Below are 14,043 nucleotides of genomic sequence, written 5' to 3'. Positions count from 1 at the left end.
GTGTATAAACAAGAAAAATATATCAGAGTATTATTCAAACTTGGTTCCATTATATTGCCCGTATGAATTTAAATTTAGTTCAGTTTTTGTTGTTAGCATGAATTTTTAATAACAATTTCAGACATTTTTTTCATAACAATTCCGGAAAAATATTCTATCTTAAAACCTGTAGATATATGCTTTAGGTATAATAGAGATGTAGAGATGCATCGCTCAACTTAATATTATATATCAAGCAAACTAAGGTTTGATGGTAATGCATATGTATAGGTGGAAATAATAATGAATTAGAAATCTATTTTTTATCTATTAATAAAATGATGAGGTTCTTCCCCATAATCCAACTAGGGGACACATAAATTGGCTCCCACTATTTAAATTTAAATTATTACAAGATAAAGAGTATGGTTACATAACAACACAACTGAAGATCAATTTTTTCCAGTAAGAATAAAATAAATTGGCCTCTACAAACGCCAAAAAATGAATCTTCTCATACCATAAATCTTTCAAAAATCAAGATTTTATGGGAAGGCTCTTGTGGGTGTATGTTACCCCTTTGTCACCTTGAACCACTTGTCCATTCCCTCTGAGAATCCTGCAGTTGTAAACAAAGAAAATGGTAAGAGATGTCGATTTTGGACACAGTTTCAGAAGTCACATAAATTTGATTAGTATTAAAAAGTCACTGAAATTCGCGTACCATCGGGTTGTTAAGAGGCCTTCGACTCCTACTGGACCTCGGGCATGTATCTTACTTGTGCTTATACCGACCTTGAATTATCACAATGCAGAACATGTTAGAGACTGGAATAGGAAGTGAAAAGTTGAGTTGGTATTGAAAGGAATGCATGGCAATGCTAGATGATGATCATTGGAATATATTAGTCTTACCTCTGCCCCGAGACCAAAACGAGCTCCATCACAAAATCTTGTGCTGGCATTATGAAATACAGCAGCACTGGCAAATGCATGAAGGAGGTTAACAACACAAGCAATGTGCCAGAAATAGGCAAATGTTGGAATGTGGAGTAATTTTACCTGTCAACGTGTCGTAGAAAATACTCAGCAACTTGGGCATCCTCTGTAACAATGCACTCGGTGTGCCCACTGAGATATAAAACAAAAGTCACAATCTTCATAAATGTGAAAATGTAATTGCAAATACCAACACTACTAGTTTAAGTCGATGTACCTTCCATGTTTGTGTATATGTTTGATGGCAGCATCCACATCATTGACGATTTCAATTGCACAAGCTCTTGTGCTGTACTCGTGATGAAATGAGCTCACATCAGAAATACTTAATAGCTCGCTTGCTCTTGGGCCACCATATAGAACAACACCTGTACAAGATGAATGATGATAATTACATCACAGATTGAATTATTTTAGCGAAGGTAATGTAATAAGTCTTTCTAAAGGTGTTGACGATATTAATAATCTTTAGAATACCTTCACTCTCAAGACCTATAACGAGTTCTTGAATTCCACCATTAGTTGCCAAATCCTTGTGCACAAGAAGTGTTTCCTAACAAAGGCAATGTGAATGCTGCTTAGTCGAATATGCAGAAAATATGTAACAAGCTTTGCTACTTACATACAAAAGACAAGATAAAAGTAAATGAATATTTAAGTTTGTTTTTTTTGCTATGACGCTGATTAACTAGACTTAATTGTGCCTGCAAGGGGAAAAAAAGTGATTATCACAGGAGATGCCTAGAGATGGCAGAGCTGAAATTACCATAGCGTTACAGGCTGCTGGGTAATCAGTCTTTGCATCCAAGACAATTTTCTTCGCCTTGTCCAAAATAGCCGATTTATCAACATAAACATGACAAATGCCATCTGTGCAGACAAAATTGAAAATTTACACATGTAGCAAATATATATATATGAATTGAAACTTTAAGAAGCTGACTCTAGCTTTTTACATATTTCATTACAGCAAAATAATTATGTGCTTCAACAGTGTTTCCTACCAGAGTGACCAAGAACAGGGATTTTTGTTGCATTCTTTATGTCAGATACAAGTTTGTTGCTGCCTCTGGGGATGACAAGATCTATCACATCATCAAGCTGAAACAGAAGTCGGTCAATAACGAAGACCTGAAAAAATCATCATATGTATCACCTGAGTCCCCACCTTAAGTAGATCAGGAATCTCCTCTCTTGTTGTCAAGAGTCCAATAAGCTTATCTCCGACTGTATCTGGGATTGCACCTGTAATCAGCTACAAAGGCCATAAAAATTTTACAAAAAGCAATAAGATTACTCGTTAATGAAGGAAAAAATGTGAAGTTACAGGACAAATAATAATTATCAGTTTAGGAGATAAAACCTTGTGCAGGATTGCATTTGAGCGCCTTGCTTCCTTTCCACCTTTCAACAGTAGACCATTTCCACTTCGGATAGCCAAGGAGGCTATCTGTTTAGTAAGATAAAAGCAAGGATTAATAAAAATCGTGGTAAGAGATAGAAAGATATAAAGGGAACAGAACATGCGTCTATGTTATGGTTGAGCAATTACAGTCTCAGTTAACTGGTATAAATCTTAAATCAAATTTGCCCGATAAAATGTCCATAGCTTAATATTAAGGAATAACAGACTGCAGTATTGTATTATATCTAACAATATGATACACTAGCAGTAAATCACTAAGGTTGTATTCACTTGGATGGAACGACATTGTGGAGACCGGAATTAGATTTGTACTCTTATTTGGGGATAATGTTTATAATTATAATTTCTTCCTTCATTTATTTCCAAAAATTTAAACTAGGGCTCAACTGAATCCCATTAATTTTGGAAGAACTGCTCTATTCTTCTTCCTAATTTTCCCTGCAATCTTCATCGTAAACATATCTACTCTCTCATGTTTGTTTACTATTCTCTCCTACATCGTTCTTTCTCCAAAAATTGTGTTCATAATTATTCCATCCTCTCCAACTGGACACAACCCAAGATGATCAACAAAAAACTATATTGAATGTTATGTATTAAAGAAATTTGATTTCTTACCTGAACTAATGCATCAGGTCGAGACTCAAAAATAATTAACAGAACACCCAGTGGGCATGATATCTTGTCTAAAATGAGTCCATCTGCAAGCTGAAACAAAGAAAAAAGAAAGTTAGCAGACATACCTCTCAGTTTGATTCGATTTTCAGTATGTCATATGACTCATATATATACTTGACACTTTGAATGAGGACATTCAATTCACATTAAACTCAACATAGATGGCTTTTACCTCTGTTTTCTTTATAACACGGCCTATGGGCTCTTCCATGTCGGCAAGTTTGCGTACAGAATTTGCTAGAGCTGATATCTGCCGTTTCCAATGAACTCCGTCAAAGATTTTCAATATCATGATGCAAATATTATATATTTTTTTACAGGGGGTTTGCATTTTAGGTAAATGCGTATTGTGAAAGGACCGTATTATAAAAGTAGTAAAGTAAAAATAAGAAAATACTATTTCACAATAGAGTAAGGCTTGCCTTTTCGGGTTTCAGTGCCAAACGAGCTACCAATGATTCATCATAACCAAAATCCTTTGCAGCTTCAACATCAGCTTCATTCTCCTCAATGATCTGACTTTTATTCGCCTCCAGGGCAGTAGCTACATCCAACAAAACTTTCCTTCTGTCCTCTGAAGGTAAGGCCTGAACAATTCAGTAGCAATTATATAAGCTTACAAGATCAAGAGCATACACAAAGTTATTGAACAAGTTGAGTAAAACTCCACATTAGAAGAAAATTCCTTTCAAAGTCATTCTAGTATATACAATCTAAAATGTAAGATCTCTGCAGATGTTATGGCATTAACCTGAAGCCTCCTGGAACAATCACGTGCTGCAACTGCCATTTCACGTGCACCAACTTCAGTGAAAGAAACCCATGAACCCGCATCTTGATGAAAAAGCGTTCCAACTCTTTCACCGCTTAGTACCTTTATGATATTGTCAGTGGCAAATCCACTTACAAATGACGGAAACATGGTAAGAATATCGAGTCTAGACCAAAACAAAACAAAAACAGTGTTTTGCATGACCTGTAGATTACATATTAACTAATATAGCCTGAAAAGAGTAATGGGTATTGCAAGTGTGTAAAGAGACCTTGTATAATTCACACAATATTTAAACAAAAGACGAGTTATCTGAATGAAGTACTGAGTGGACAAGTAGATAACTTATTGCCAAACAAGAAATGGATTTCACGATGTTTTATAAAAAAAAGATGAATAAAAACCACATCCATTTTAGGGTATTTTGTTACGATTATGTGAGAATCTAGAGCTGTTAAGTTCACACAGAGATCTACCTGGCAATAACTACAGGTGTACCACTGTAAGCTGCATTAACAGCAGCTTTAACTTTAGCATCCATCCCCCCTCTGCCCATCCGTGATTTATCTCCGAAGGCAATCACTCCTTCATGTGTTTCTTTTACATACGTGTGAAGTAGCTTTGACCGTGGATCACAAGGAGGACCACTATAAAGACCATCCACATCACTCAACAACAACAGCAGATCAGCATTTAGTTCCATAGCCAGTAAGGCCGCTAAACTGTCATTGTCCCAGAATATGCCACTGGCATCCTGCCAATGTGGGTCACAATCAGTACTTGCAGATTTAGTTTATAAGACTTGTCTGCTAGGACCATGAGAAAAAAAAACAGCAATTTTTTTATGGACAGTCTATGTATGTGCTCGCCTCCAGTTTATTCATAATGTTTTCCTTGATTGACATATTGACTAGACATCTTGATTGTATAACTTGCAATATAAAAGAAAATTCTAATTTATAGTAACTGCTTGTAACAAACTTAGTTTAACGACCTGTATTCAAACAGAAGCAATGGTTTATATCATGACTAAGATTATTTTTTTGAGGCAAAACAAAAACCACAAACAAATCAGAATATAAAATATACAGTATGAAACATAAAACCTTCTTTTTACCTCGTATGGAGCTTTTCTGGTACTAATTGCATCATTTTCATTAAAAATTGGAATGCTCCTCAGTGCTATTAAAGAGTTCACTGTCTGACCAAGCTGCACTCTAAAGTCAGCATTCTTGAAATCATTGTCGGTCACTAGGAGTTGAGATGACGTCACATCCAACTGGAAAAGAAAATGATTTCAATACAATCAAACACTCCTTGCAAAGGTAAAAACTATCAAAAAGATCCATGATGTGCAATATTTTGGCAGAACACAAATGCATATGAATTCTACGGGTGTCAAGAACTGCAGCAACACATATACTCTTAAACGTACCTGGCTAAATAATGTATCATAAAGTGCCATGAGGCCGTTCTGTCCAACAGCTGCACATGCTTTTCCATCAAGTTCAACTTGAGGCTTCTGAAGATCAGCAAAACTGCAAGAGATTCTACACAATCTTATTCAAATTCTTAAGAGTCCTTTTACTATCTTACATCTAATTGCTACCGTCCAAATCTGTTACAGCTTTCATAAGAAAATGTACTTGATCATTTTCTAATATTTGTTATGTATAAAACAATAAAGATTCAATATCTCGGCATCCTTTTTTCTTTCTTCTAAGTATGACACTGCAAAAGGATAGACAGAAACCTGCTATTAACCAGTTTTCTGTATTTAAGCCTCTGGCGACCTGCTCCTACAGCACCTGAAGTGACTAAAATTATTTCAAATCCGCGGGAGTTTAACTTCTCAAGCTGCATGCAAACATTTTAATCAGTACACAGTACAATAAACTCTACAAATTATTGCCACAAACACTTAACTGTAAATATTAAGAAACTCAAATACCTGCTCGAATATGGCTCCTAGTCTACCAACAGCCAACCTTCCATCACTTCGTGTAACCACCGCAGTTCCTACCTTTAATTTGTAAAACATAGCATTATATCAATCCCAACTCACAAGATAAACAATTTAATTGGATCTTTGTAAGTCACACATATTAGTAAAGCTTATACGAACAACTATCTTAATCAATTCGTAAGACTCTATAAGCAATCATAGGCAATTATAAGAAAATCACTTTTCTCCCTAACTCAAAAAACAGTAAATCACACCGACAAAATATAATGTCGCATAAAAACCAAAACCACGGAGTATCAACAAGCTACAAAATCAGTTTTCTCCCTAACTCAAAAAACAGAAAATCACACCGACAAAATATAATGTCGCATAAAAACAAAACCACGAATCAACAAGCAACAATAAACCCCTAATTTCTCGTCAACATTTTATTTTCACCTACATCCACATTACCCTAAGCTACAAAAGCCCAACCCCCCAAAACATAAAAGACAATATAAGACAATCAACATAAATCACTTTTCTCCCTATCTTACAAAATAGAAAATCACACTGACACAACATAAAGACAAAACTAATTAAATCAACCTGCGACGTCTAATTTCTCGTCAACATTCTACTTTCGCCTACATCCACATCACCCTATGCTACGAAAACAATAACATCCAACAAATTTGAAACAGAACATAAAAATCAATGATGTATTTCAAACACAGATCGATCTAAACATCAATCAACATCAAACTCTACGACATAATCTCGATCAGGCCTGCATGCAAACGTGCAATCCACACAACCATCCAAACAAAACACAAACAGAGCCGAAATACACACAATCAACGTACAAAACCAAAAATCATTACACAACTCAACGGATTATAAAAAGACAACCGAACCTTAACAACAACACGCTTGACATTCTTAACAAACGCGCGAGTAGGATCCATGGAGGCTGCTGAGTTAACTCGTACAAGTTGAGTGAGAGAATGAAACACAAAACGTGACCAGATTGGATACTCTAGTTATATATTTGATATATATTTCTTTTGCTAATGGTATTCTTGTACCAATGCAAGTACTCTAGTAGGAATATTATTGGTGAAAATGATGAGGGTGATTTTTTATTTTATGTAGATTATATTTTTGGGATTTTATGAGTACTTTTTGATAAATGTATTGAAGTGAATCGTTGAATATTTTTTTTTTTTTGAAAGGAATCGTTGAATATTGTTGATGTAATCTGTGCGCATATGGTAAATGATGTGGAAAAAGAAATCTAATATACGCTTCTTGTTATGAAAAAGTATTCTTTATGGTGTTTTATATTTGGCTGGAAACGGAGGCATTCTTGGAATATTCAATTCTCTCAAGTGTTTTAAAGCTTATGAGATGCTAATGGAATATAATTTTAAACTCTTGAATCTTATTGAATTCTTTTCTGTATTAAAGGTTCTATGATAATGTATCGATGTCTGATTAAATATCGTTGACCGATTGATTATATAATTTTTATAGAGATTTTATTTTTAAAATAATATTCATATATATTATAAATGGGTAGTAGTGTATATACTTTTGTCATTAGTTTAAAAGTATTTTCAAATATTAATATTTGTAAAAATACTGTATGTAATCTGTTGCAAGTTGCAACCACATGCAACCATATTTACAAGCGGATACAACCATATTTGCAACCCCTGTGGGACCAATTAACTGAAGGAATCTGGTTTGCAGACCATATTTTTGCAAAAAAAAATAAAAAATATAGTATTTTCGTAATTTTTTTTCAAAGTATAGTAAAATCGCAATTTTTTTAACAAAAATGGTATTTTTGATAAATTCTCTTTATATTTTATATTGTTATAAATGGAATACGTCATTTTAATATTGTAGATGAATGTATAATTTTAGTTGAGTTTTTTTACATAATATATATATATATATATATATATTTTATTTATAGTATGTATTAATAATTTTAAAATAAGAATTTTACATAATTAGAGATGTTCTAACTATAAATAGGATTTTGTAGTATCATAGTGTAATTTATACGTTTGCAGTTTACAAAAGGAGTCATATATCGAATCGGAATAAGATTTTATAAGAGCATTAGATTGGTTATAATGGTTGGTTAAATTCAATTTACAAAATATTATGTAAAATTTGTTGAATCTGTAATACATTTTGTTTTGATGGTACTGACTATATTAATTCTTTATATTTTAAATAACATGTTATTATAATTTCAAGTTGTCATAATCAGAATGCATTGTTTTAATATGTTTATTGACGATGTGATTGTTATAAATGTGTGTTCGAATATACTTGTCCATAGAATTCTGGCTAAAATTATATATAAAAAAAAAAAGCGAATATAGTTGGAGTGTGATATTTTTATGAAATTATCTATATTTTTTATTTTTGACATGCCAACACATTTTTTACCTAAAATTTTTTTATGATCAGAAAGTGTTCTAAACTTAACTATTAAATATAATCCTTATGTTTGGGTATGGTAGAACAACTCTAACTCTATAAAATTATTAGCTACAAAATGAATGGGCATATGAAAAATAAAAATGTATAAATAGTCTTTTCAAAATCTCACACTCCAACTATATACTCTCATTATCTATAATTATACTCAGAAACCATGAATGATCAGGTTTGCTACACATGTATAGCCATTCAACAAATATAGTCATACACAGGAATTTGACTAGAATTATAGATAGAAGAAGTGTTCAAAATGTAAGTTTTTGAAGATATTATGTGCCCGTTTGGAAACCTTCTCATTTAAAATTTAAGACTTAGTTTTTTTTCAAAAATACATTTTTTAATAATTTTTTTGGATATAATGTTAAAGTGTTGTTTCATATTCGTTATTCGACAAAAAAAAAGGACTTATTTCAAAAAAAAGTAAATTTTTATATAATTTTCTCGACTAATAAGTCTTTTTTTTGGAAAATAAAGTTAGTCAAACAGTCCCTATATAATTCTTCTTTAATCAAAGATTTGGCAGTGTTGGAGTTGATCTGTATATTTCTTTTATTTTGATATGCATATTCAATTTTTAGTTTCTTAATGTATTTTTTTAGTAATTTAATCGGATATTTGAAAATATTATTTTAATTTCTTTCAAAGAAAATTTGTGTCATATATTTTTTTCACAAAAAAGTTTTTTTTTTTTTTGAGTATGTGGTAAAAACAGGTGAAAAAAAATGAAAAGAGGGACATATTCATCCGAACATGGGAGTATTAAATTTGTGTTTACAAATAAAATAATCCTGGCTAACATAAATTTTTGTGCATCTCTATTCTCAAAACGAAAAATTCAAAGCTTCCACCACCAAAATACAAACAAAAAAACCCCCGAAATTGCCAAAGCAAAAAACCCGAATCAGGAATTCAAGAATGGGCCTGGTAGCCTGGTAGGCTTCACTTTCACATTCAAAACACAAAACATGATGGCATGCAACAAAATCACTTATTCCTCCTTATTCTTCAACAATCACCACCAAAACCCCACCACGCCCACTTCTCAAAATCCCACTCTTTCTCTCTCCCTCTCTCCCCAGGTCAATATCTCTACAAATCTTGGTGGCCCTTCATGTTTTCTTGATTTATTTGTGTTTGTTTTTTGCTTTTTTTGTGTGTGTTTATATGATTCTTGATGACCCTTTTCGTGTGTGTGTATATATGATTGTTTGATTGTAGAAATCAAGAAGGTGGGTGTTGTCAATGAGTGCCCAGATGAATGCTGAGCAAAGAGGAGTGAGTGAGAGTAGAATGCCTGTGAGTTTTGGTTGTTGTGGGTGAAATTAGTGTGTGTTTTGTGGGGTTTTTGTGTAAAGGTTTGATTTTTAAGTTGGGTTTTTGTTAGGTGATTGTCCCTGCTCACCCTTTGATTAAGCATTGGGTTTCGGTGCTTCGGAATGAGCAGACTCCTTGCCCTGCTTTTAGTAAGTCTGTATGGTGATAAAGCTTTGATTTTGTTGATAGCGCTTTTATTTTGTGAAGTTATGTTGTTTTTTGGATAAATTTTTAGCTGTTCTAGTGTACACTGTACAATGTGAATACTGAATAGCATGTAGTTTGAAGTACAAGTGTGAAGTGAGAACTTGAACTTGCAAGTGTTCATTGCTTTTTATAAAATTTTGATACCATTGACAAAAATATTGTAGTAGGCAGGGTCTTGGAAGGGGGAGGTTTGCGACCGTGTGTTGGTTTATTAAGGCTTTAGTTTCTTTGTTTTGAATTTAATTTGTCAAGCTCAAGTTCAGACTTTTAGAGTAAGCTTATGTTGAAAAGCTATTACATTTTACTCGGTACATGAATTTGTAATTATTAAAGAAGATATATAAAAAGCCAGCATCTCTTGTGTAATGTACCGTAATAATGTCTAAAGGGGAGTAGATTTGTTTGGACTTATTAGAGCATCTCCAAGAGTCTCCTAGTTGGCTCCCATATAATATAAATATTGTGACTCCTAGTAAGTTAGTGAACTTTTAAGAGTGTCGAACTCCAACCACCTTTTTTTATATGCATTCTCTATTTTATATTTTATTCATATGTGAACTAAAAGAGGGGTAAATGAATTTGATATTAATAAATATAAGTTAAGAGCTATGTGGGGGCTCCTAAAAGAGAGGGCAGAGAAGAGACTCTTAAATTTGTAAAGAGCTTATTGGAGCTCTATTTGGACAAAGACTCTCTATTTTGCTACTTAAGAGCTCGTACGGAGAGACTCTTGGAGATGCTCTTAGATACTACATATAATCATATAAGCAGCACATCTCAAATCAAATGGGTAGTTGGCTAGTTGTTGTACTTTAAAGTGAATTGGGAAGTTTATTTGAGATATTGTTATTTATAGTTTGTTTAAATTTAATTGCAGGGAATGCAATGGCTGAGTTGGGAAGATTGCTTATTTATGAAGCAACAAGGGAGTGGCTGGTAACCTAATTTTCTCTTGTGAATCGCTGTTTGTTACATTTTGCTTTCTGCCTTCACTAATATTACTGTATATGCATTGAACTGAATTTACTAGAACTGTAGACTGGATATATCTCTTGATGTACTCAGATGTTCTTAGCTGCATGAGTAATAGACGAGTCTAATTTAACACATGCATGTGTAGGCAACAAAAATACGGCATACTGCCTCCCACCTATAAATTCTTGGTGCCATATTTTCATTCCCTCTTACACATTTACCTTTGTTAAAAGGAAAAAATTATGGTATACATGCACATCGACAGGAAGTGCAGCTAGATATGGTGAAAGGTGAAAAAACTTTAGCACGCAGACAAGAAAATGATAGAATATGTTTAGTTAGTGCCAACATGTGTGTGTGGATTTTGATTTGGCAAAGATCAAATTTCTTTTAAGAATTGCCTCAGAACATGTTAGATAAGTAGGGAGCAAGACAAAAGAAGAAAAGAACAACATAATTGGGTTTTGAGGTTTAATAGAACAGGCTGTAAAAGCTAGAACGCTGTCTGGAAGACATTGAAGCCTAAGTAAGAATTCACATGGATGATGAAACTTATCAAAGTTAGCAAGCATCTCCTATCACATGAGTCACCTATTCGTATACAAATGCCATTTTTCTATTGCAGCTTAATGATAATTTAAGAAAGTTGGCTAGTTAATGATTAAGCATTCAGCTAAACTTGTTCATGTGTTTTTTGTTGCGAACTCTTTCCATGCACAACTCCTTGTCTGTAAAGTTCATATTTATTTTTAAAATTTTAAGCAGAATCTACTAAACCTACTTTAGTTTATTGCTTTAGAATTAGAGAATCTTAAACATCACAATTGTGCTCTCCACTACATGAATAATATCTTTTGTTGTGAATGAAATGTCATGTTTTGTTATCTGCAGCCTATGATCTCAGGGGAGATTCAGACACCAATGGGTATCGCCTCTGTAGAATTTGTTGATCCAAGGGAACCTATCGCGGTCAGTACATTGATAGTCTTAATTATATTATATGTTTCATGTCTTATAATTATTTAAAACTTTAATGTAGTGTAGGTGTTATTGCAAAATCTTCTCTCCCGTGAAGTTATTTTCTTCTTTAGGGCTGGCCTATTTCATCTATTAAATAGTGAAGTGTTTGGTGTTGACATTATGAGGAGTAATTTAGTAATAATTGATGCATGCAAGTAACCTAATAGTGTTCCTATTAAGTTTTGCAGATCATTCCTATTTTAAGAGCTGGTCTTGCTCTTGCTGAACATGCATCTTCAGTCTTGCCAGCGACAAAGACTTATCATTTGGGTAAGTTATGGTTTTTATGTTTGTAAGTAAAGCTTGTTTACCTAATCATTTGTACTAACACTGTGTGATATACTTGAATACTCATCTTGTAAATAATTAGCTATTTTAGACTTGCATATAATGGTATTTCCCCTGAACATATGTATTTGTGATTCATGATTTCTCATTTTTTCCTGTTTCCGAATTAAGGGATGAGCAGAGATGAGGAAACACTACAACCATCTGTATATCTAAATAAGTAAGTCTTACCTATTGTGGAAATCCTTTCACATTGGTTTATTTTTTTATGCACTGTCCATTTCAGATGTCCATTATCTCCAAGTGTGACGTTGGTTTCCTCTTCTTATGCTTTGTGTCTTTTCTGCAGGCTACCTGACAAATTTCCCAATGAATCTCACATACTTGTTGTAGATCCTATGCTTGCAACAGGTATGCATCACCATCATGAGCAGCACCTCATACTTAATCATCTTAGCTTGCTAGATAGATATGCAAGGACTAGACTTGTATAATAAACTGTAACACTGGCTTTACAGGAATTGAACTATCATAAGTAGACTCACTGCACCGAATCAAGATAACTTTTCCAAAAGATTTTTGATTTAAGTGTAATATGCTTGTTTTAAGATATTTAAGAACCATGCCTATTAATTTATTTAAGAGATGTTTCTTTTCAAAAAGTACTTGATTGTTTTTCTACTTCTACTTCGGATTGTCCTAAATTTCCATATGATTTATCTCCTAGGTGGTACAGTTGTTGCTGCTCTTAAATTGTTAAGAGAACGGGGAGTTGATGATAAACAAATTAAAGTGGTAAGTAAATGAAATAGAATGTTTACCGCTATTTATACTTTTCACATCATATGAGATTAAGTTGTTAAAACTTCATCAGTATTTTCACTTTGACCAGTGGTAATATTGTTCTGGAATCTATTGTCCTTTATGTGGCATATGGTATTCACGCCATGATATGTGAATGTACTCAACATGTTAACTTCTCTACCTCGTGGTTGGCTCAATTGTTTGCATAGGTATCTGCTGTTGCTGCCCCGCCAGCTCTTAAAAAGCTTAGTGAGAACTTTCCAGGGTAATCGCTGTACCAATTATAAGCATGTTAAATCTTTGAAGCTTGTCCCTTATAAATTTTATCATTTCTTTCTGTGATTGTACAGTCTACATGTGTATGCTGGTGTTGTCGACTCTGTTGTTAATGAGAAAGGGTAAACTCTCCTCCCGTTGTAAAACAAAAAAATTGAAACTCCACTGTGAGCAGTTGTCTCATTTAGTTTACCTAAATAATTTTGTTGGTCTCTCAGGTTTATAATTCCTGGACTCGGGGATGCAGGAGATCGTTGCTTTGGTACCCTTACGTAATCATGCATCTCGCTGCCTTGTTACCCTATACATCTTTCAACTTTGAAATAGTTAGCATATCGACACAAGTAGTTTTCCTGGAATATTTTTTTGTTTAGCCCATGTCCCGGATGTGCACTGATCTCATGTTGGGAAAATTTTGACATTTTTGATATTATTAAGCTAGCGAGACGGGATTGGTTCCAAAGGTAGCGACATATATATGATAGCCAAGAATGTTTCATTTCATCCTGTAAAAGATCATTTATCATTTTAGGTTTTAGTAAACAGTTAAGAATGTTTCATTTCATTTATCATTTTAGGTTTTAGTAAACAGTTAAGAATGTTTCATTTCATCCTGTCAAAGATCATTTATCATCTTAGGTTTTAGCGAACAAAAACTGTGTAATGGGAATTATGCAGTGATTCAATGGCAGAGGAAAGTAAAAGCAGCAGCGAATGAAACGAAAACAAAATACTCCTTCGATTCCAGAATCATTTTGAAATAATAATTGCTCATTTGAGGTGCAAAAATAAATTATTTATATACATCATTTTTTGAACTTTTTTTTTCAAAATAAA

The 14,043-nt window shown here is 33.3% G+C and overlaps 2 protein-coding genes across 3 annotated transcripts; one reads left to right on the top strand and one right to left on the bottom strand.

Moving 5' to 3' along the window:
* Positions 1-283: 283 nt before the first annotated feature.
* On the bottom strand, positions 284-6,855 carry LOC108198666 (delta-1-pyrroline-5-carboxylate synthase). Its single transcript, XM_017366441.2, has 20 exons — positions 6,717-6,855; positions 5,806-5,877; positions 5,608-5,711; positions 5,290-5,392; positions 4,972-5,133; positions 4,331-4,608; positions 3,834-3,984; positions 3,505-3,669; positions 3,255-3,332; positions 3,023-3,112; positions 2,342-2,428; positions 2,147-2,233; positions 1,983-2,079; positions 1,745-1,848; positions 1,456-1,531; positions 1,196-1,346; positions 1,042-1,110; positions 895-961; positions 704-774; positions 284-598 (listed from the first exon to the last, which is right to left on the bottom strand). The coding sequence occupies exons 1-20, from the start codon at positions 6,765-6,767 to the stop codon at positions 517-519; spliced, it is 2,145 nt and encodes a 714-aa protein (XP_017221930.1). The 5' UTR covers positions 6,768-6,855; the 3' UTR covers positions 284-516.
* A 2,353-nt stretch (positions 6,856-9,208) lies between these two features.
* LOC108198788 (uracil phosphoribosyltransferase) lies at positions 9,209-13,817 on the top strand. 2 transcript variants are annotated; one of them, XM_064082498.1, is made up of 12 exons: positions 9,209-9,401; positions 9,541-9,597; positions 9,707-9,785; positions 10,721-10,779; positions 11,710-11,787; positions 12,027-12,108; positions 12,298-12,346; positions 12,476-12,537; positions 12,854-12,921; positions 13,140-13,195; positions 13,281-13,328; positions 13,425-13,817. In XM_064082498.1, exons 1-12 carry the CDS (start codon positions 9,288-9,290, stop codon positions 13,480-13,482), a joined length of 810 nt encoding a protein of 269 aa, XP_063938568.1. In that variant the 5' UTR covers positions 9,209-9,287; the 3' UTR covers positions 13,483-13,817. The 2 variants fall into 2 exon arrangements, with proteins under 2 accessions (XP_063938568.1, XP_017222052.1); XM_017366563.2 differs by having other exon boundaries at positions 9,216-9,401; positions 9,541-9,618.
* The last annotated feature ends 226 nt before the right edge of the window (positions 13,818-14,043 follow it).

Source organism: Daucus carota, chromosome 8 (assembly GCF_001625215.2).
Source record: "Daucus carota subsp. sativus chromosome 8, DH1 v3.0, whole genome shotgun sequence".
In the NCBI taxonomy this organism is placed as follows: domain Eukaryota; kingdom Viridiplantae; phylum Streptophyta; class Magnoliopsida; order Apiales; family Apiaceae; genus Daucus; species Daucus carota.
This window is presented reverse-complemented; position numbering and strand designations above follow the sequence as displayed.